This window comes from Neophocaena asiaeorientalis, unplaced genomic scaffold, assembly GCF_003031525.2.
Source record: "Neophocaena asiaeorientalis asiaeorientalis breed wild unplaced genomic scaffold, Neophocaena_asiaeorientalis_V1.1 scaffold357, whole genome shotgun sequence".
In the NCBI taxonomy this organism is placed as follows: Eukaryota; Metazoa; Chordata; class Mammalia; order Artiodactyla; family Phocoenidae; genus Neophocaena; species Neophocaena asiaeorientalis.
In genome coordinates, this window is record NW_020173270.1 from 2,729,444 (window position 1) to 2,751,881 (window position 22,438).

At 41.8% G+C, this 22,438-nt stretch overlaps 1 protein-coding gene across 1 annotated transcript; it reads right to left on the minus strand.

Moving 5' to 3' along the window:
* Window positions 1–3,382: 3,382 nt before the first annotated feature.
* Window positions 3,383–22,060, minus strand: ZNF557 (zinc finger protein 557). The gene is given in 9 exon segments (XM_024746014.1): window positions 3,383–4,028; window positions 4,031–4,084; window positions 4,087–4,233; window positions 4,236–4,364; window positions 4,367–4,463; window positions 9,929–10,012; window positions 12,774–12,865; window positions 13,751–13,881; window positions 22,050–22,060. Coding segments are annotated over 9 exon segments (1,077 nt in total). The 3' UTR covers window positions 3,383–3,696.
* Window positions 22,061–22,438: the final 378 nt, after the last annotated feature.

Sequence of the window (22,438 nt, forward strand, 5' to 3'; positions counted from 1 at the left end):
AATGGGCTAGAGAGATTACAAAATCATGATGATAAGGATCCTTTCAGATGTTTTGCTTCTCTTCTGTTTCTCTCTCTCTCTCTGTCTCTCGTAGCAGAATGCTTAAGAGTACTGATCCTGGAGTGAGATTGTCAGATTTTTAATCTCTTAGGAGCTGCGTGACCTTGGGCAAGTCATTTAATCCCTCTGTGCCTCCCTGTCTCAGTTTCCTCATCTGAAAAATCGCATCATAACTCAGGTTCTCTGAAAAGCAGACACCAAAACAGACCCAGATGTGTGGATAAATGGGCAAAGGAGCTCTCAGCGCAGTGCTGAGAAAGTGTAAGGACAATGGGGTGCCCCAGGGCAAAGAGTGCCTGTCAGAGGGGTCCTGCATTGGGCAGAAATGACCTGGCTCTGGTCCTCCCATCCATCAGGCTCAGGTATTAGTTGGGAGCAGACCAGGGACAACGTGGCTTTGGTGTGAACCCTGAAGCAAGTCTGAAGGTGCAGCAGCTGGAGGTGGTCAATTTATTGTACCCTCATGACAGGTTCTCAAAAAGGGAGATCTGAGCAGCGCATGATGGCTGAAAACAGGGATAATGATATCTTCCTTATAGGGATGGTGAGAGGGTTAAATGAGTTAATACCTGAAAGCCCTTAGCACAATGCCTGGTGATTGAAGTGTGAATTTATATGCTTTTCTATCACATTGGGGAAGTAGTGCAAATTCCTATTTTATTCACTGTTTGTTTATCAAGAAGGGAGTTTGGATTTGGATCAAATGCTAAGCTGATGGCTTCTGTTTGTCCCTCCCCAGGACCACTCTCCATGCTATTTCACCATGTTCTCTGCCCACAAAGGCCGACCTATGGGGACTGCAACAGGCACCCTTGCCCTCTGGCTTCAGTGGGTTCTGACAGTAACATTGCTCTTCATTGTCAAGGTGGAGACCTGGAAGGGTGGAGAGTGGGGAGAGGGAGGGTGGGGTAGTTATTCCCCTGGCTCATTTCTTGTGTTACCGAGTCCAAGCTCGTACTGCTCGCTGCACGGCAGGCCAAAATATCGAGAGATGAGTTGTTGGGTCAAGGAATAGCGACTTTATTCAGAAAGCCAGCAGACCGAGAAGATGGTGGACTAGGTCCCAAAGAACCATCTTGCCCAGGTTTGGATGCTCGTTTGTTTTACAGAACAAAGAGTGGGAGGTGAGGAGGTAAAGTAAAAAAGGCAGTAAGTTGTTGCAAATATCAATATTTCTTGGTTCTGGCCAGACTCTTGAGGGGATGTGTTAATTTCTTCCTTCCTGCAGCCATTCACAGGTGGGACTGGTCAGGAGGTTTCCTGTGAGCTGAAAAAAGAGGTATAATAGTTTAGCTTCGTGCTCTTCACCTGGGAAGCAGGGTTCCCAGAGATGGGCCATTATGTATAATTTAAGCTTATAGGCAACATCCCTTTGTAATAGAATACAAAGGTTCTTCCCTATTACAACACTGAAGCTTACTCTTTGGTCTCTTAAGTTGCTGCCTTTCTCGAAGCCATCCACCATACCATGAAGATACTCAAGCAGCCCCAGGGAAAGGTCCATGTGGAGGGGAACTGGATTAATTCACTTCCCCCTCATTATGGTATGTGATTGCCATTTTCCCCACATCTTGGCCATTACATGATCTTATCAAACTTAAAAAAAATTCTCATTGATAAATGATGAAAGGAATTTTGGTGTTTCACTTTATAGTTTTCTTTTTACGAGAGCCATTTGAATTTTTTGGTGAACTGGGTGTTCTTAAAATTTGCCCTTTTCTCTCATGGATTCTTGGTCTTTTTCTTATTGCTTGGTAGGAGTTCTTTAATATTAATAAATTAGCCTTTGTGATGAGTTGCATTTCCCTCTGTCTTTTGTCTTTGCCATGTGGGGTCTTTTTGGTTTGTTTGTTTTAATGAACACAAATTTATTACTTTTTAACTTGTGGCTTCTTGTTTGGTTGAGGGTGTTGGTTGCTGGTGTTTCTACCAATTCTTATTTTGGGACAAAGAGAGGAAGTATTCTGGGACTCTGTTTGTCACTTAGGTTGGAGAACCTGGTGGGTTGCCTCTTGAACACTTGTTGAGATTCTGATCATTGCTGGGGATACTCATATCTTGTCTTGGGAAGACAAGAGAAGCAGACTGGGGTGTGAGTTGCGTGAGGATGGTGTGGTGTTTCCTGGGTGTCCTTTTTTCTTTGGTGTGTAGGGGATTGGTTGTTCCTTTTGGGGGTTTCCATCATCATTTACTTTGGATGGATATGGATCATTTGATGAAGTTCTTCTGTCTCTAATGTTGGGATAAGTGGGGGTGGGGTGTCATAGGCTGAGGCTCCTGCCGTTTCTGGTCTGGAGATCTGGGGGGGGTGGTTATTGCTTGGTGCTCTTATCTTTTCTAGTGTTGGGTGGACTTGACACAGTTACTGGCTGGAGATTCTCTTGTCTCTAGTTTGGGGACAGGTTTGGGGGCATTAGATGGGGCTCCACTTATCTCTGGTTGGGGGGCTGAAAGAGTCACTCTCTGGACTCCCCTTGTCTGTATTGTTGGTATAGGTTGGGTGGGTTACTGGAGTGAGTTGCCCATTCTCTAGTGATGCAGGGAAGCTGAAGGAGTCCCTTCTGGGGCTGTTGTCATTTCTAGAATTTGAAGTGACTAGGGGGTGCTTGTTGGAATTCCCAACATCTCTCATTTTGAAGGAATAGTGGTGTTGCTTGTTAGGACCCTGTCTTTTGTGCTTGGGTTGACTGGGGGATTGCTACCTGAGATCCTGTTGCCTCTAGTGTTGGGAGGGGATGGGTGGTCACTTCATAGGGCTTCTGTCAGCTCCAGAGTTGGATGCAGACTTTGAGCATCACCTTGTGGGCTTCCTATAAGCTCTAGTCTTAGAGGGTGAGCTGGGGTGTCACTTGCTGTGTCTCCTCCAACACCCCTAGTTTTGGGGGGGTCGGTTCAATGAGTTTTTAGAACATTCTTTTAAAAAATTTTAGATTTCCAAAGAAGTTATAAAACCACACAGGGTTGTTTTATATGGTCAATATTTATTTATATTTACTCATGTTTTATGTTTCCTGCTGACCTCCATCTGGCTGCATCTTTTTATTTGTTTTATTTATTTATGGCTGTGTTGGGTCTTCATTGATGCATGCGGGCTTTCTCTAGTTCTGGCTGTATCTTTTTGTTTGTTTATTTATTTATGGCTGTGTTGGGTCTTCATTGATACGTGCGGGCTTTCTCTAGTTGTGGCGAGCAGAGACTACTCTTTGTGTGGTGTGCGGGCTTCTCATTGTGGTGGCTTCTCTTGTTGTGGAGCACAGGCTCTAGGCGCGTGGGCTTCAGTAGTTGTGGCGTGCAGGCTTAGTTGCTCCGCGGCGTGTAGGATTGTCCCGGACCAGGGATCAAACCCACATCCCCTGCATTGGCAGGAGGATTCTTAACCACTGTGCCACCAGGGAAGTCCCCTGGCTGCATCTTGACTGCAACTTCATGAGGGAGCCTGAGCTAGAACTACATAGCTAATCTGTTTCTGAACTTCTGGCCTACATAAATTGTGAGATTATGTCTGTTGTTTTAAACCAATGAGTTTGGGGGCTCATTTGTTACACAACAGATAATTTATACATCCAGCAAGAGTTCCCAAGATGTCTGAGGGATAAGAGGTCAGCAAATGCGTTCCCAGAGCCACTGCATTCATATCTACCTATTATGGATTCTCTCGTGCACAGAAAGGTAGGAGTTACTACTGAAAGATTTCCCACAATGATTACATCCATAGGGTTTTTCTCCAGTGCGAGTTCTCATGTGTTTCTTAACAGATGAGAGATTATTAAAGGTTTTCCCACAGTCACTATATTTATAGGGTTTCTCTCTATTATGTGTTCTCTTGTGCTCTGTAAGAGAAAAGCTACTGCTGCAGGATTTTCCACAATCATTAAATTCACAGGGTCTTTCTCCAGTATGAGTTCTCACGTGCTGCGTCAGATGTGAGCTCTTCCTAAAAGTTTTCCCACAATCACTGCATTCATAAATTTCTCCCCCATATGGATTCTATTGCACCCAGTGAGGGAGGACCTCATGCTGAAGGCTTTCCACACTGATTACATTCATAATGATTCTCCCTTGTATGAATTCTCTTGTGCCTTTTGAGGATACATCTGGTGCGGAAAACAGGTAAACACTGGTTACATGAATAGGGGTTTTCTCCAGTGTGAGTTCTCACATGCAGTCTGAGGGATTATTGAAGGTTTTCCCACAGTCGTTGCATCCATAGGGTTTTCCCCCATTATGTAGTCTCTTATGAACAGTGAGGTAGGATCTGCTGCTGAAGGATTTGCCACATTGATTACAATGACAGGGTTCTTCTCAGTATGAACTGTCTTCTGCTGAGTAAGGTTTAATTTTATGCTGAAGACTTTAAAACACTGATTACATTCCTTGAGTTTCACTCCAAGAAGACGTTTCTCCTGTTGATTATGAGATGAATGACAACTATAATTTACAATACTTTTAATATTCAATGCTATCATAGGAATTCTCCCTCCCAGGGACTCTGTTATATATAAAATTATTATAATTTGTGTGTTTGCTACACTGAGTGCTTGTATATGGTTTCTGCTAGTCTGAGTTCTTAGAAGCTAAAAAAGATAGATGTTTTGCCACATCAAAGCCTTTATCCTATTCACAGAGCATTTTCTGATAAGTTTAAGACCAATTTATGTTTGAAACACTCAATATCTGAGTCACATTTATGCAAACAATTACTTGTAGGAATGCTCAAAGAAAAAATAATTTTGGAGGTAACTTATACTTTACTCCAAATTCACAACAGTTTCATGGTATCTCTCCAGAGGTAACATTTTCTCTTGGGAAAATGACTCTCTTGGTAACTTTGTGGCTTTTCTAATTTATGGCATTTTTCCACTGTGGAAAATCAGAATTCTTACTATTGTGATACCTTTAGATTGCTCTTTTCTAAAAACATGCTGCTTAGAAGTTAACCCTTTGGCTTTAAGTAGAACCTCCAAATCTGAAAAAAATTGAAAATAAATTTAAGTTGATGAGAAAAGAAAAGGTATAAAGCATATATTAGTGAAGGCAGACCCTTCACTAGGGGATTAGGGTTTTTTAGGAGGTTTGCAATAAGAGGGACATGGGTATGAAGTTTTAGGTATTCATCTGAAGCCAAAATAAGGTGTGAGATGATGAACAGAAAGTTAAAGAGAAAGGAAAAGAAAGTACACAAGGAAGCTCATACCAAATGGTCTTGGCCTTGTCAGAAAAAAAGGGCATTTTACAGTGTTTCCCAGGACATTTCCTAAGGTAATACTAAACTCCCAAGCCACGGGAGATATTCCTCACAAGGAGTCATATCTACCTTGTACTCACCTGGACAGGTGTCTGGGGTAATTCCTCTCTTCTCTGTCATCACTTTATCTTCTTGCTCCAATTTGGAGATCTGACTGGGTTTATCAATTTGATTACCAATATATGGAGAAAGCACACATGATATAGGGAGACTATGTAGGGGAAAACAGTGAAACTGAAGCCAACACTTCTGAAGATGAGCAGCAGGAGCAATGGAATATTTATCCCTAAATTTGAATAATATAGTAACCACTTATCTTTCATGAAAAAAAAATGCAAGTGTCCTCAGTCAATATATCTAGGGTGATTTGGGGATAACTGGTTCCAGAAGCTCATGCACAAATTCAAATGCAGACTTAAAAGCCCCAAAACTTTTATCCATAGTCAGGGCATGGAATAGATCTTCAGTTCATAGGGAAGAGATTAGATTACCCATGAGGGTAGGGACCATATCTGTCTCATTCACCACTGTATGCCTAATTCCTAGCACAGACCTATGTACATAGAGGTGCTTAAGAAAAGACTTGTGAAATGAACCTATCTATGAAACAGAAACAGAATCATGGACATAGAGAACAGACTGGTGGCTGCCAAGGGGGATGGGGATGGGGGAGGGATGGAGTGGGAGGTTGGGGTTAGCAGATGTAAGCTTTTATATATAGAATGGATAAACAACAAGGTCCTACTGTACAGCAGAGAGAACTATATTCAATATCCTATGATAAATCATAATGGAAACGAATATATAAATAATGTATATATGTGTATAACTGAATCACTTTGCTCAACAGCAGTAATTAACATAACATTGTAAATCAGCTATACTTCAATAAAAAAAGAATTAAAAAAAAGACTTGTGAGAAGTGATGTCAGTAAAAATGGTGGAGCAGGGAACGAACCCCCAGAGTCCAATACACCACAGAAAAACAGCAAATAAACTGGCAAAAACTGTCAGCATCAACTTTATTGAAAGTCTTGAAAGTTGTCATAAGTTTACAGCAATCAGGAAAATACTTAATCAAGACCAAAAGGTGAATCTGGTAAGAGAGCTTTGTGACATTTTCACTAACCCTGGCCTCATCACCTGCTCCTCACTTTGGCAGCCACACTGAAATCAACAGTCTGCGTTCCTACTATTGGTGAGAGCAGAATGGATCTTGTGCTCAAAGAATTGTGGTTGTTTGTTTTGACCTATCTGGTGGCTCCTGAAGGACTGGCTCAAAGGGTTTGCTTTTATTTTGTCTAACTTCAAACTCTCCCAGGGCTGAGGTGGCAACAGGGAATGGAGGACCAGAGCATGGGTTGAACACATTTAAATGTATCAGCCACTGCTGCCTGGGGCAAGGGAAAATCATTGAAGCAAATGTAAGACTAACCAAAAGGTCTGGGAGCAAAAGTAGGGAATTAGATGCTTTGGGGAAAAAGGGCTTTGAAAAGCTCTCACATATTCCTAGGAATATAGAAGGCCATGCACATAGCCACAGCTGGATACAGTTGGGTACATGTTCAGGAAAGACCTGAGAAGGCACTAAGACCTCACCTCTGATTGACCTTCAGGCTCTGCACAAGCAAGAAGTAAAGGCTAAAGCAGAGTTGTAAACTGCCTGTTTTGAAGGCATGGTCCTACATACACACAGAGATCATCTAAAAAGACTGAGAGTTTGGGGATTCCAGGGGTTTAAGGGAATCTATGACAAATCACTAGCTGACCATTAAGCTAACAGAATAGAGATTTCAGTGGCCACACACAACAAACACAGACATTACTAAATTAGTTCAGAAATGTCACCAAACAACACCAACAGCAACAAGTAACAACAAGCCTTGGGATGGGGGAAACTTTGATTTATGGAATTGCCATATTATAATATTCCAAATGTACAGTTTTCAATAAAATAATTATGAGGCATGCAAAGAAACAAAAAAAGCATGGCCCATTACAGGAAAAGAAAATTAATAGAAACTGTCCCCTAGGAAAGAACTTAGTAGACAAAGACTTCAGATCAGCTATTTCTAGTATGCTCAAAGAGTTAAAGGAAACCACATTCAAAGAACTAAAGGAAACTGAATTCTCACCAAATATAGACCATCACAAAGAGAGAGAAATTATAAAAAGGAACCAAATAGAAATTTGGGAGTTGACAAGTACAACAACTGAAATGAAAATTCAGTAGAGCAGTTCATTAGCAGACTTGATCTGGCAGGAGAAAGAATCAATGAACCTGAAGATAGATCAATTGATACTGCCAAATCTGAAGATGACAAAAAAAAAAAAGAAAAAAGAAAAAACAACAGAGCATAAGAAACCTTTGGGATACCATCAGACATCCAATATATGCATAATGGGATTCCTTTTATGCAGGAGAGACAGAGGAGACAGAGAAAGGGGAAGAAACAGTATTTGAAAAAAATAACGGCCCCCAAAATTCCCCAATTTATGAAAGTCATGAATCTACATATCTAAGAAACTTAAGAAACTCCAAACAGGATAAACTCAAAGAGATCCACACCGAGACACATAATAATCAAACTGTTGAAAGACAAAGACAAAAAGAGTATCCTGAAAGCAGCTAGAGAGAAGAAACTCTTCATGTATAAGGGATAATCAATAAGATTAACAGCTGATTTCTCATCAGAAATCATGAAGGCCATAAAGCAGTGGAGCGACATATTCAAAGTACTGAAAGCAAAACAAAAAAACCTGTCACACAAGAACTCTATCTCTGGCAAAACTATTCTTCAAGAAAATGAAAAGACAATCCACAGAACCGAAAAAATATTTGTGGACCATATATCTGACAAGGGTCCAGCATTCAGAATATATAAAGAACTCTTACAACTCAGCAACAAAAAGACAAATCAGTCCATCCCTCCCAAAATGGGCAAAGGACTTGAATAAATATTTCTCCAAAGAAGATATACAAATGACAAACAAGTATATGAAAAGATGATTGATCTCATTGTTCTCTAAAGAAATAAAAATAAAATCAACAATGAGATAGATAACTACTTTGTACATACAAGGATGACTATGGTAAAAAAAAAAAAAAGAAAAGAAAGAAAGAAGAGAAAAGAAAAATAAACAAGTGTTGGTGAGGATGTGGAGAACTGAAACTTTCATATATTGTTGTGGGAATGTAAATGGTGCAGCTACTATGGAGAACAGTTTGGAGGGCCCTCAAAAAGTTAACAGAATGACCATATGATTCAGCAATTCCATTCCTAGGTATACACTCAAGAGAACTGAAAACAAGTGTTCAAGCAAAAATTTATACGTGAATGTTTGCAGCAGCCCTATTCACAATATCCAAAAGGTAGAGACAACTCAGATGTCCATCAGCTGATAAGTGGATACTCAAAAAGTGGTTTAGATATACACAACAGAATAATATTCAACCATAAAACAAGGAATGAATCCATGCTACAGGATGGCTGAACCTTGAAAACATTATGCTAAGCAAAAGAAGCCACACACAAAGGCCATTTATTATATGATTCCATTTAGATGCAATGACTAGAAAAGGAAAATCCATAGGGACAGAGAGTAGATAAATGGTGGCCAGTGGCTGGGGCTAGGCACGATGATAATGGGGTTTATTTTTGGTGTGACAAAAATGTTCTGGAATTAGATAGTAGTGATGGCTGCCCAACACTGTGACATTACTAAAAGTCATTGAATTGTACATTTAAAAATAGTAAAATGGTGAATTTTTCTGATCTGTAATAACATAACATCTGTTAATGTTATATGAATTTTTTTTAAAGTCTTGTTACCTGAGTCATTAAATAAATGCAGGAATGATGTTAGGCTTACCGAGTGATACCAGGTTCCTGCAGTTCTCCAGCACCACATCTCTATACAGTGTTCTGTGAGAAGGGTCCGACAGTGCCCACTCTTCCTGGGTAAACTGTATGGCCACATCCTTGAAGGTCACAAAGTCCTAAACCATCACTAACATCATGGCTAGCCAAGGACCACCTTCACCAAAGTTGAGAGGAAAAGGGCCGAGGATGACAGAACTAGGGATGAGAAACCCAAAGCACAAGTTGTGTAGACGGTTCTAAGCTCTGCTCTCATTTGCTTCTCAGCTCAGCCCTCAACGCTCATCTCCTGTCTACTTATGCCCACTCCCGAGGTTCAATGCATCTCTAACATGCAGGTGATTTTCATTTCCTTTGAGAAAAAAAATGTGTGAGCTCCTGCAATCTTATTTCCCCCAATCTTCAAGTTTGAGCATAGGCCTGGGATACTGTCAAAATCAGAGAAACACTTGGTAAATGAATGAATGATTTCTCAATGGTCATCATCAATTTCTTGAGTTTAGGACACAGTCAAGTCTTTGCTTCAAAACTCTCAGCAGAACATGGTGTAGACAGTGACCCTGGAGGAAGCTCTACATTGCAGTAAATGCTGACATATGCTAACACTGTTTGGGTTGCCCCAAACCCTCCATCAGATGCCTGAAGACCTGATTTGGCTCTGATGCTGCAGGTCATTGAAGGAATACAAGTCCAACTTCTGGTCAAAGGAATAATGATTTGGAAACAGGAATATCTGACTCACCTGTAACCAGTCTGTCAGGAAACCATTAGCCAACCCTTCCTCCTCTGTGCATCCTTTCTGGTGAGAGGCTGGGTATAGGGAAGACTGAGCTGGAGAAGAAGAAATGTCCCAAGAATCCAGGCTTACCCCCTGTTCTCACACTCACAAACCTGGAGGCTCCCTCACCTACTTGTGACTGACTGTATCCCCAACACACACACACACACACACACACACACACACACACACACACACAGAGCTTTCGTAAGAAACCAGAGCACAGCCCTGCCTCACCCACAGCCAGAAGAGAGGGCCAAGCATCTTAATGCACTCAAGGAAGAGATTATCATTCCCATTGCACAGATGAAGAAACTGAAGTTCGGGGATATCATTGTTATTTTATCAAGTTTATAGAAAGAATCAGAGGTACAATTCAAAAGCTTCTGCACATTCACCACCAAGGTGACATCTCCACAGATACTCAAATCACCACAAAGTCTCAAAGCCCTGAACCACATAATCAGGTACCAGAGACCTCAGGGCTCCTGAGTCTCCACTCCTACCTCACCTGCTCAGCCCCCTCCCCTGCATGTGCTCTGTGGTGCAGGGGCCTTAAACGCCTGGGCTGTGAGGATCCCACAGCCCACCACAAGTGGGGGACAGAACCATGGTCGCCATCCTGTGATTCAGACAGGAAGTTTTCCTGAACAACAGGGAGCAGAAGAACGAGGATGCTCCTCCTCTTTTCCCCACAGTGCACTCAGGACAGGGCTCTGGAATAAACGGGAAAGCACAAAGTCTTCACAACCAACTTCCCTCTCCAGGGTACTGAGGACAAATCTTTAGCCTGTCCACCATTTCCTCCTTCAAAATGCATCTGCCTCTGCCCACAATGGTGGATACCGTTCCATCCACCTTAAAACCTCATCTGTGCTGAGTCTCGGGGCACATTCTTCCCATCTACGTGGTTGCTACAATCCCTCCTGTGTTTGTTTTGAGTGACTAAGGTTTGGGAGAATTTTTCATGCAGCAATAGATAATGAATACGTCCTCACTTTTAGTAGATGATCCTGCATCTCAAACCAGGGCTTGAACCTGTGTCCCCTGCATTGGCAGGTGGATTCTTCACGACTGTGCCACCACGGAAGTCCCTCAATGCGGTATTTTTGGTAGTGAAATAAATCTATCCTAAGAGCCGTTTTCTTTCCAGTTACCACCCAGTCTCTCTCCCTCGTCAGCCAAAGTTTTTTTCCACTTTATCTCATTTTCTCCCCTATAGCTCACTCAACACAGTACATTCTGGTTTTCTGGTTTCTACCAACAACAATCCAAGGACAATGTCCTTGGTAGACTCCCTGGTGATATTCTTCTAGTAACACAGATGCAGACTGCAACTCTACTGATACTATTTCTTATCTATCAGATCAAGAAAAATCCTTTATTGAAAAGTCTGTCTGGAAAGGCACTCTCATACCCAGCTGGGGTACAACTCCTACAGAAGGAAATTTGTCCCCATCAAGAAAAACTGCAAAATCTTTTACTTCTTTCTCCATCAATACCACTTCTAAGACTTTATCTCAAAGACACAGAGCTAGTAAAAGACACGTGTAAGACTCTTTAATGTGGCATTATTTATAACAGCAAATGACTAGAAATGACACAAATGACCATCAATAGGGAACTGGTGGAATAAACTATGGGCTATCCACATAATAAAGAATCATGCGACCATTAAAAAATAAGCATATCTCTAGGTATTCATAGAGATCATTTTCCCCAGTAAATATAAGGGGGGAAAATCAAGGTACAAAACACTGTATGGAATGTTTCCTTTCTATAAGAAGGGAAAGGCCAGGAGATATCACACACACACACACACACACACACACACACGCACACACATACACCCCTACCCGCTTATACAGGTATATGCAAAAGACATGCTGAGAGGATAAAACAAACGTATGTAAATGGTAACCAATAAGGGAAGAAGAATAACTGAGGAGACAGGAATTGAATCTAGACTTCCCTGAACACGTTTTTTTATATGTTTTTGACTTTGGAACTATATTTGAAAAATACAACTGCAATCCTCAAAACTGAAAACAAATAACTAAATGAGCCTAATTGCACATCAGCTTGGAAACAGGATTACAACACAGTTTGAAAAAGAATGCTTTCACCTGACTTTCAAACAAAGCACATTGCTAATTCAGCCAGTTTCCTACTGACGGTCGTGTGAGTTGTTTCTCATCTTTTGCTTCTGCAAGTAATACTCCCATGAATAAACTCGTGTGTATATGTTGTTTTGTACTTTGGGAGGTCTATGTTCAGAGTATCTTTCCAGAAGTGAGACTGCCAGGTAAGAACAGCAAAATTTCTGAGTGTAATTTGTTATATATACTGAGGGAAAATATCATTCATTAAATACATTAATGTTATTAGGAACCTATATTTTTAATATAACATATAAGGGATTAATATAAAATCAAAGAAGAAAAAAACCACTGTGAAGTTAAATTTCAATTAGAAATATCATCTTAAATTCATGATTAAAAAAACATATATAGGGCTTCCCTGGTGGCGCAGTGGTTGAGAGACTAGCTATATCCAGTGGAGAGGTCCTAGAAGCAATGATACTTCATCTGCCCCCACCCTCACCCCATTTAAGGGACCAGCTTGCACGCCCTCCATCCCACTCTGGGAGCGAGCAAGGGAACTGATTACTTGTTTTCTCTCCCTTGAGTCCCAATAAAGCCTTGCCTCAATTCCTCGTCTGACCTCTTATCGATTTCTATTGATTAAAGAGTCCAAGGGCCCTGGTCGGCAACAGAACCTGTCGTTATAAGTTGCACATAATACTCACCTGGTCACATAGAAAACCACAGAACAGCGAGCACAGGTAGAACTTGAGGCTATTTTCAAAACAAGCTTGAGCTCCAGAGATGAGTTGCTTGTCTGGGAAAAAAAAAAAAAAGTACAAATATTGCTTTTGAGGCTTTTCATAGCGAGTAATACAGTTATTGGATAGAAAGACCCCCTCCCCCCATTCACCTTTTGTGTGTGTATGTACTGATTTAACGGTTGACCATGGCTGGGTTTTCCTGAATCCTAGCCAGCCATTTGCTCCCCAAGTGGAGAAGACAGCGTCACATTGTGTGCATTTGACTTGCTCAACTCATTTCGCTGCACAGAGATTTTATGGCGACTCCGGACACTTTAAACATAGCTTGTCACTCTGGGACCCTATACGTGACTCAGCTGAATTGCAAACAATTTCCACAGTTCATTCAGGACTTTGGAGCATTTAAGGCTCTTGAGCTGGGTTTCCCAACCTGGGCGCTGCTGACAATTGGGGCTGGAAAATTCCTTGTCGTGGGGGCCGTCCTGTGCACTGTGGGAGGTTGAACATCATCCCTGGCCACCACGCCCTCTCTCCTTCCCAGTTTGCGACAACCCAAAGCATCTCCAGACATGGCTCAAAGTACCCTGGGGTAGGGATGGGGCGCAGAATGGCCCATAGGTGAGGGCGATGCGGGGGACTCTCTGAGGAGGTGGCAGCGCGTCCTGAGCTGGTTGAAAACAACAGCTTCTCCAACCTGAGGGAATGACCTGAGGCCTCAGGGGAGGTATGGGGGCTCCGGAGCCGGTGACCGGGGGCTGCGCGCGGCCCACGCCCCCTCCCCGAACTCCTATCAGAGCCCTCTGCCCGGCCGCCCGCCGCTCACGAAGTCCTGCCCGCCATTCGGGCTTTGGCTAGGACATCCCGACAACAGGAGACCAGCTGCCCTCGTCGAGACTCCAAGCTCCCACCCCCGCGCCGGCCCAGGCCCTGGCCCCTACCCCGACGCCACCGCACTTCCGCTTCCGGTCCCGGCTCTTGCTGAGTGTGCCGGCGGGGGCGGCTCCTGCGCGTCCCAGTCTCTGGACGAGGCCTTTTAGTTTGCTTAGTTTGTACAAGGTTGGGCTGTGGGCTGGGTCAGCTGTGGGGTGGGATCCACCTGGGAGTGACTGTGCCGAAGAGGGACGCCGTGGGCGGGGACCAGGCTGTGGGTGGCCCCCGGCCCGATGGGCGTGGCTCTCCAGGGGCGGAGCTGGGAGCGGGTGGCAGGTTTCCGAGACGAATGTGTGGCAAGGATAAGGCTAGGGTGGAGTGTGGGATGGGATGGGGCTCTTTTCTACATGGAAAGTAGAAGGAGGGAAACTTACACCGTGCAAACACTGATTTAAAAAAAAGCCAAGTGTCTATACGAATGTCAAATAAAATGGTTTACCGATCAAAGAAAATTACTAGTGACTAAGAGGGATGATGTACCGTGAAAAAAGGGTCAATCCATCAAGAAGACGGTAATTGCAACAGAACGTCAGTATACATGTATTAAAAACTAATATTACTGAAAGGAGAAATAGACAAATCCAAACTTCCACACCCCCTCTCAACATCTCCCTCCACAATTGATAGTATTATTAGAGAAAGCAAGAATAGACAAGTACCGAACAATGCCATCACACAACAGTATCAACTGACTTTTTTTTGTTTGTTTGATGTGGACCATTTTTAAAGTCTTTACTGAATTTATTACAATGTTGCTTCTGTTTTATGTTTTGGTTTTTTGGCTGCGAGGCATGTGGGATCTTAGCTCCCCGACCAGGGATGGAACCCACACCCCCTGCACTGGAAGGCGAAGTCTTAATCACTGGACTGCCAGGGAAGTCCCTCAATTGACTTTTGTAAGCCACTCAGTTGACGTTTGTAGGACACGTCACCCAACATCACACATTCTATTCAAGCACCCATGGAGTATTCACTAAGATAGATCATATTCTGGGTCATGAAATAAACTTCAACAAATTTAGAAGAATTGAAATCATACAGAGTATGTTCTCTGACCATATCTCAAATTAATTTTGTCTGGAAAATCACCAAACAATTGGAAATCTACACATTTGTAAATAATCCATGGTTCAGATAGGAACTCTCAAAGGAAATAAAAATAAATAGAACCAAGTGAAAATGAAGATACATGTCAAGATTGGTGAGATGCAGCTAAAACAGTGACAAGAGAAAGATTTACAATACTAAATATGTATATTAGAAAACAAGAAATGTCTCAAATCAGTCATCGAAACTCCCACCTCAAGAAATTAGAAAAAGGAAAAGAACACTATAAACACAAAGTAAGCCAAAGAACAAAAATCAATGACCTCGAAAACAAATACAATTTATATGGACATGAAAAGGATCACGAATATCCAAGGTGTTCTTAAAGAAGAAGTAACGTGGAGAATGTATACTGCCGGATATCGACTTAGCATAAAACTACAATAGTTTAGAGTGTGTGGCTTGTGTGCAAAGATAAAAAAGATGGAACAGAACATAGAGTCTGCAAAAACACATGCTGATAAATGGAACTCTGGCTTATGTCAAAGATGCCCCTGCAGAGAAGTAGACAGAGGACAGTCTTTTAGTCAGTGGTGCTCCATAACTAGATATTTATATTAAAAAAAGAAGCATAACTCCTATTTCACAATATGCATAAAAAATCAATTTGCAGTGGATTTAAGATCTAAAGGTAGAAGGTAAAACACAAAACCTTAGAAGATGTCCAATATCTCCATTGTGGGAGGCAAAATATAAAAAAAAAAAAAATTTAACAGGAAATCAAAAGAACTAACCATGAAAGAAAAGCACCAAACATTTATTTTAATTTTTCCACAATATTTTTAATTTAATAAATTAAAAGGCAAAGACTAACTGTATCTCACAATCTTAACAGGTTTGGTGGAAACCTCCCCGGCGGTGGCTGGATTAGAAACATCAAGAGACCCAGCTTTCTTCTCCTTCTGGGATCCCTATTATGTGTAGATAGGCATGCTTTATATTACCCATAGTTCTCTTATATTGCTTTCATTTAAAAAAAATGTAGCTTTCTGTCTGCTGTTTTGATTGGGTGAAAGGGGGTTGGGGAAGGGAAGGATTGGGAGTTTGGGATTCGCAGACACAAACTGTTATATGTAAGATGGATAAACAACAAGGTCCTACTGTACAGCACAGGGAACTATATTCAATATCCTGTGATAAACTGTAATGGAAAAGACTATGAAAAAGAATATATATACTGTATGTATAACTGACTCATTTTGCTGTATGCTGTATGTTAATTTCTGCTGAAATTAACACAACATTGTAAATCAACTTAAATTGAATAAAATTTTAAAAAAGAGAGAGAGACCCAGTTTTGCCTGTCTCTGCAGGCCTGGTCTACGGCGGGCTCAGTTTTGCCATGGTCAGAGTTTCCAATTTCCCAGAAGTACCAAACATTTAAAGGTTAATAAAATAAAGAGGCTACAATATAGGAGTTCCAGGGAGACGTATGTGAGATAGGAAGAATACAGATAAATTCGAGAAATAAAAACACTCAGAAAGTAGAGTCTTAAAGGCACAGCTGTCAGCTGGACAGTGAAGTAAACACTGCACAGTGAAGTAAAATGAGGATTAAAAAGAAAAACTGTTGAATTTGGCTTAATAGAAATTTTGGACATCCTTGACAGCACGGATTGGGTGGTGTAGTTGGAACAGACCTGATTTCAGTGGGTTGAGAAAAGAATGGGGCGTGGGAGAGAGGAATATTTGAACAGTAACAATCCTTGCAAATGTTTGCCTTGAAGATTAGCAGAGAAATGGGAAAACAGCTATGGAGGAAGACTTTGGGTTTAGGAAGGACAGATTTTATTTTATTTTATTTTTGGCAGGGGGTCCCAAGGAGGATGAGTCCAGGGAAGTGTTTATTATTATTATCATCATTATTGTCCTATTATTGCATTAAATTATGAGACCCAAGGTATGTGGCATTAGAAATACACTGGATTGAGAGAAACCTATAAATAAACAAATAACAACTAAACAACATAATAAGGCGTCTGTACTTAAAAATCACCACGGGGGCTTCCCTGGCGCAGTGGTTAATTTAAAAACTTCCAAAACTATGTTGAATAATAGTGGTGAGAGTGGGCAACCTTGTCTTGCTCCTGATCTTAGTGGAAATGGTTTCAGTTTTTCACCATTGAGAATGATGTTGGCTGTGGGTTTGTCATATATGGCCTTTTTTATGTTGAGATAAGTTCCCTCGACCTACTTTCTGGAGGGTTTTTATCATGAATGGGTGTTGAATTTTGTCGAAAGATTTTTCTGCATCTATGGAGATGATCATATGGTTTTTATTGTTCAATTTGTGAATATGGTGTATCACATTGATTGATTTGTGTATACTGAAGAATCCTTGCATTCCTGGGATAAACCCCATTTGATCATGGTGTAGGATCCTTTTAATGTGCTGTTGGATTCTGTTTGCTAGTATTTTGTTGAGGATTTTTGCATCTATGTTCATCAGTGATATTGGCCTGTGGTTTTCTTTCTTTGTGACATCCTTGTCTGGTTTTGGTATCAGGGTGATGGTGGCCTCGTAGAACGAGTTTGGGAGTGTTCCTCCCTCTGCTATATTTTGGAAGAGTTTGAGAAGGATAGGTGTTAGCTCTTCTCTAAATGTTTGATAGAATTTGCCTGTCAAGCATGTTGTCCTGACCTTTTGTTTGTTGGAAGATTTAAAATCACAGTTTCGATTTCAGTGCTTGTGTTGATCTGTTTATAGTTTCTGTTTCTTCCTGGTTCAGTCTCAGAAGGTTTTACTTTTCTAAGAATTTGTCCATATCTTCCAGGCTGTCCATTTTATGGGCATATAGGTGTTTGTAGCAATCTCTCATGGTCCTTTGTATTTCTACAGTGTCAGTTGTTACTTCTCCTTTTTCATTTCTAATTCTATTTATTTGAATCTTCTCCCTTTTTTTCTTGATGAGTCTGGCTAATGGTTTATCAATTTTGTTTATCTTCTCAAAGAACCAGCTTTTAGTTTTATAGATCTTTGCTATAGTTTCCTTCATTTATTTCTGATCTGATATTTATGATTTCTTTCCTTCTGCTAACTTTGGTGTCTTTTTGTTCTTCTTTCTCTAATTGCTTCAGGTGTAAGGTTAGGTTGTTTATTTGAGTGGTTTCTTGTTCCTTGAGGTAGGATTGTACTGGTATAAACTTCCCTCTTAGAACTGCTTTTGCTGCATCCCATAGGTTTTGGGGCATCGTGTTTTCATTGTCATTTGTTTCTAGGTATTTTTCGATTTCCTCTTTGATTTCTTCAGTATTGGTTATTAAGTAGTGTATTGTTTAGCTTCCATGTGTTTGTATTTTTTACAGATTTTTTTTCCTGTAATTGATGTTTAGTCTCATAGCGTTGTGGTCGGAAAAGATACTTGATACGATTTCAATTTTCCTAAATTTATCAAGGCTTGATTTGTGACCCAAGATGTGATCTATCCTGGAGAATGTTCCATAAGCACGTGAGAAGAAAGTGTATTCTGTTGTTTTTGGATGGAATGTCCTATAAATATCAATTAAATCTATTTTGTTTAATGTATCTTTTAAAGCTTGTGTTTCCTTATTTTCATTTTGGATATCTGTCCATTGGTGAAAGTGGGGTGTTAAAAGTCCCCTACTATGATTGTGTTACTGTCGATTTCCCCTTTTATGGCTGTTAGCATTGTCCTTATGTATTGAGGTGCTCCTATATTGGGTGCATAAATATTTGTAATTGTTATATCTTCTTCTTGGATTGATCCCTTGATCATTATGTAGTGTCCTTCTTTGTCTCTTGTAATAGTCTTTATTTTAAAGTTTATTTTGTCTGATATAAGAATTGCTACTCCAGCTTTCTTTTGATTTCCATTTGCATGGAATATCTTTTTCCATCCCCTTACTTTCAGTCTGTATGTGTCCCTAGGTCTGAGGTGGGCTCTTGTAGGCAGCATATATGGATCTTGTTTTTGTATGCATTCAACCAGTCTATGTGTTTTGGTTGGAGCATTTAATCCATTTACATTTAAGGTAATTATCAATATGTATGTTCCTATTACCATTTTCTTAATTGTTTTGGGTTTGTTTTTGTAGGTCTTTTCCTTCTCTTGTGTTTCCTGCCTAGAGAAGTTCCTTTAGCATTTGTTGTAAAGCTGGTTTGGTGGTGCTGAACTCCCTTAGCTTTTGCTTGTCCGTAAAGGTTTTAATTTCTCCGTTGAATCTGAATGAGATCCTTGCTAGATAGAGTAATCTTGGTTGTAGGTTTTTCCCTTTCATCACTTTAAATATGTCCTGCCACTCCCTTCTGGCTTGTAGAGTTTCTGCTGAAAGGTCAGCTGTTAACCGTATGGGGATTCCCCTATATGTTATTTGTTGTTCTTCCCTTGCTGCTTTTAATATTTATTCTTTGTATTTAATTTTTGATAGTTTGATTAATATGCGTCTTGACATGTTTTTCCTTGCATTTATCCTGCATGGGACTCTCTGTGCTTCCTGGACTTATTAACTATTTCCTTTCCCATATTAGGGAAGTTTTAAACTATAATCTTTTCAAATATTTTCTCAGTCCCTTACTTTTTCTCTTCATCTTCTGGGACCCCTATAATTCAAATGTTGGTGTGTTTAATGTTGTCCCAGAGGTCTCTGAGATTGTCCTCAATTCTTTTCATTCTTTTTTCTTTATTCTGCTCTGCAGTAGTTATTTCCACTATTTTATCTTCCAGGTCACTTTTCCATTCTTCTGCCTCAGTTATTCTGCTATTGATTCCTTCTAGAGAATTTTTAATTTCATTTATTGTGTGTTCATCATTGTTTGTCTACTGTTCTTCTAAGTCCTTATTAAAACATTCCTTGTATTTTCTCCATTCTATTTCCAAGATTTTGGATCATCTTTACTGTCATTACTCTGAATTCTTTTTCAGGTAGGCTACCTATTTCCTCTTCATTTGTTTGGTCTGGTGCGTTTTCACCTTGCTCCTTCATCTCCTGTGTGTTTCTCTGTCTTCTCGTTTTGCTTAACTTACTGTGTTTGGGGTCTCCTTTTCGCAGGCTGCAGGTTCGTAGTTCCCAGTGTTTTTGGTGTCTGCCCCCAGTGGCTAAGGTTGGTTCAGTGGCTTGTGTAGGCTTCCTGGTGGAGGGGACTAGTGCTTGTGTTCTGGTGGATGATGCTGGATCTTGTCTTTCAGATGGGCCGGACTGCATCTGGTGGTGTGTTTTGGGGTGTCTGTGACCTTATTATGATTTTAAGCAGCCTCTCTGCTAATGGGTGGGGTTGTGTTCCTGTCTTGTTAGTTGTTTGGCATAGGGTGTCCAGCACTGTAGCTTGCTGGTTGTTGAGTGGAGCTGGGTCTTAGCATTGAAATGGAGAGCTTGGGAAAGCTTTCACCATTTGATATTTCGTGGGGCCAGGAGGTCTCTGGTGGACCAATGTCCTGAACTTGGCTCTCCCACCTCAGAGGCACAGGCCTGACACCTGGTCAGAGCACCAAGATCCTGTCAGCCCCACAGCTCAGAAGAAAATGGAGAAAAAAAGAAAGAAGGAAAGAGAAAAAAAGAAATAAAATAAACTTATTAAAATAAAAAGTAGTTATTAAAAAATTAAGAAGTAATAAAAAAAAGAAGAGAGCAACCAAAACAAAAAACAAATCCACCAATGATAAGAAGCGCTAAAAACTATACTAAAAAAACAAAGGACAGACAGAACCCTAAGACAAATGGTAAAAGCAAAGCTATACAGACAAAATTACACACAGAAGCATACACATACACACTCACAGAAAGAGAAAAAGGAAAAAAATATATATATCCTTGTTCCCGAAGTCCACCGCCTCAATTTTGGGATGATTCGTTGTCTATTCATGTATTCCACAGATGCAGGTACATCAAGTTGATTGTGGAGGTTTAATCCGCTGCTCCTGAGGCTGCTGGGAGAGATTTCCTTTTCTCTTCTTTGTTCGCACAGTTCCTGGGGTTCATCTTTGGATTTGGCCCCGCCTCTGCGTGTAGGTCGCCTGAGGGCATCTGTTCTTTGCTCAGACAGGACAGGGTTAAAGTAGCGGCTGATTGGGGGCTCTGGCTCACTCAGGCCGTGGGGAGGGAGGGGCACGGAGTGCGGGGCGAGCCTGCGGCGGCAGAGGCCAGCGTGACGTTGCACCAGCCTGAGGCGCGCCGTGCGTTCTCCCGGGGAAGTTGTCCCTGGATCCCAGGACCCTGGCAGTGGTGGGCTGCACAGGCTCCCGGGAGGGGAGGTGTGGAGAGTGACCTGTGCTCGCACACAGGCTTCTTGGTGGCGGCAGTAGCAGCCTTAGCGTCTCATGCCCGTCTCTGGGGTCCGCGCTGTTAGCCGCGGCTCGCGCCCGTCTCTGGAGCTCGTTTAGGCGGTGCTCCGAATCCCCTCTCCTTGTGCACCCCGAAACAATGGTCTCTTGCCTCTTCGGCAGGTCCAGACTTTTCCCCGACTCCCTCCCGTCTAGCCGTGGCGCACTAACACCCTTCAGGCTGTGTTCACGCCGCCAACCCCAGTCCTCTCCCTGCGCGCCGACGGAAGCCCGAGCCTCAGCTCCCAGCCCCGCCCCGGCGGGTGAGCAGACAAGCCTCTCGGGCTGGTGAGTGCTGGTCGGCACCGATCCTCTGTGCGGGAATCTCTCCGCTTTGCCTTCCACACCCCTGTTGCTGTGCTCTCCTCCGTGGCTCCGAAGCTGCCCCGCCTCCGCCACTCCCTATCTCCGCCCGCAAAGGGGCTTCCTAGTGTGTTAAAACCTTTCCTCCTTCACAGCTCCCTCCCACTGGTGCAGGTCCCGTCCCTATCCTTTTGTCTCTGTTTTTTCTTTTTTCTTTTGCCCTACCCAGGTACAGCTGGTGAGTGCTGGTCGGCACCGATCCTCTGTGCGGGAATCTCTCCGCTTTGCCTTCCACACCCCTGTTGCTGTGCTCTCCTCCGTGGCTCCGAAGCTGCCCCGCCTCCGCCACTCCCTGTCTCCACCCGCAAAGGGGCTTCCTAGTGTGTTAAAACCTTTCCTCCTTCACAGCTCCCTCCCACTGGTGCAGGTCCCGTCCCTATCCTTTTGTCTCTGTTTTTTCTTTTTTCTTTTGCCCTACCCAGGTACGTGGGGAGTTTCTTGCCTTTTGGGAGGTCTGAGGTCTCCTGCCAGCGTTCAGTGGGTGTTCTATAGGAGTTGTTCCACATGTAGATGTATTTCTGATGTATCTGTGGGGAGGAAGGTGATCTCCGCGTCTTACTCCTCTGCCATCTTGAAGGTCTCAAAGGTATCACCTTTTAAGTGATACACTGCAATAAATGAGCAATTATAGCTTAAGATTCCAAACTTTCCCTCCGTAATCCAATCATGAGATTCTAGACACCATCATCAATCTAAAATGCAAACCTGATCAGTTACCTTACTTTTAAAAAGTCTTAAATATCTTTTAAAAAAACTTTTATCTTTACATTGGAGTATAGTTGATTAACAATGAGGTGTTAGTTTCAGGTGTACAGCAAAGTGATTCAGTTATACATATACATGTTTCTATTCTTTTTCAAATTCTTTTCCCATTTAGGTTGTTACCTAATATTTGAGCAGAGTTCCCTGTGCTATACAGTAAGTCCTTTTTGGTTATCCATTTTAAAT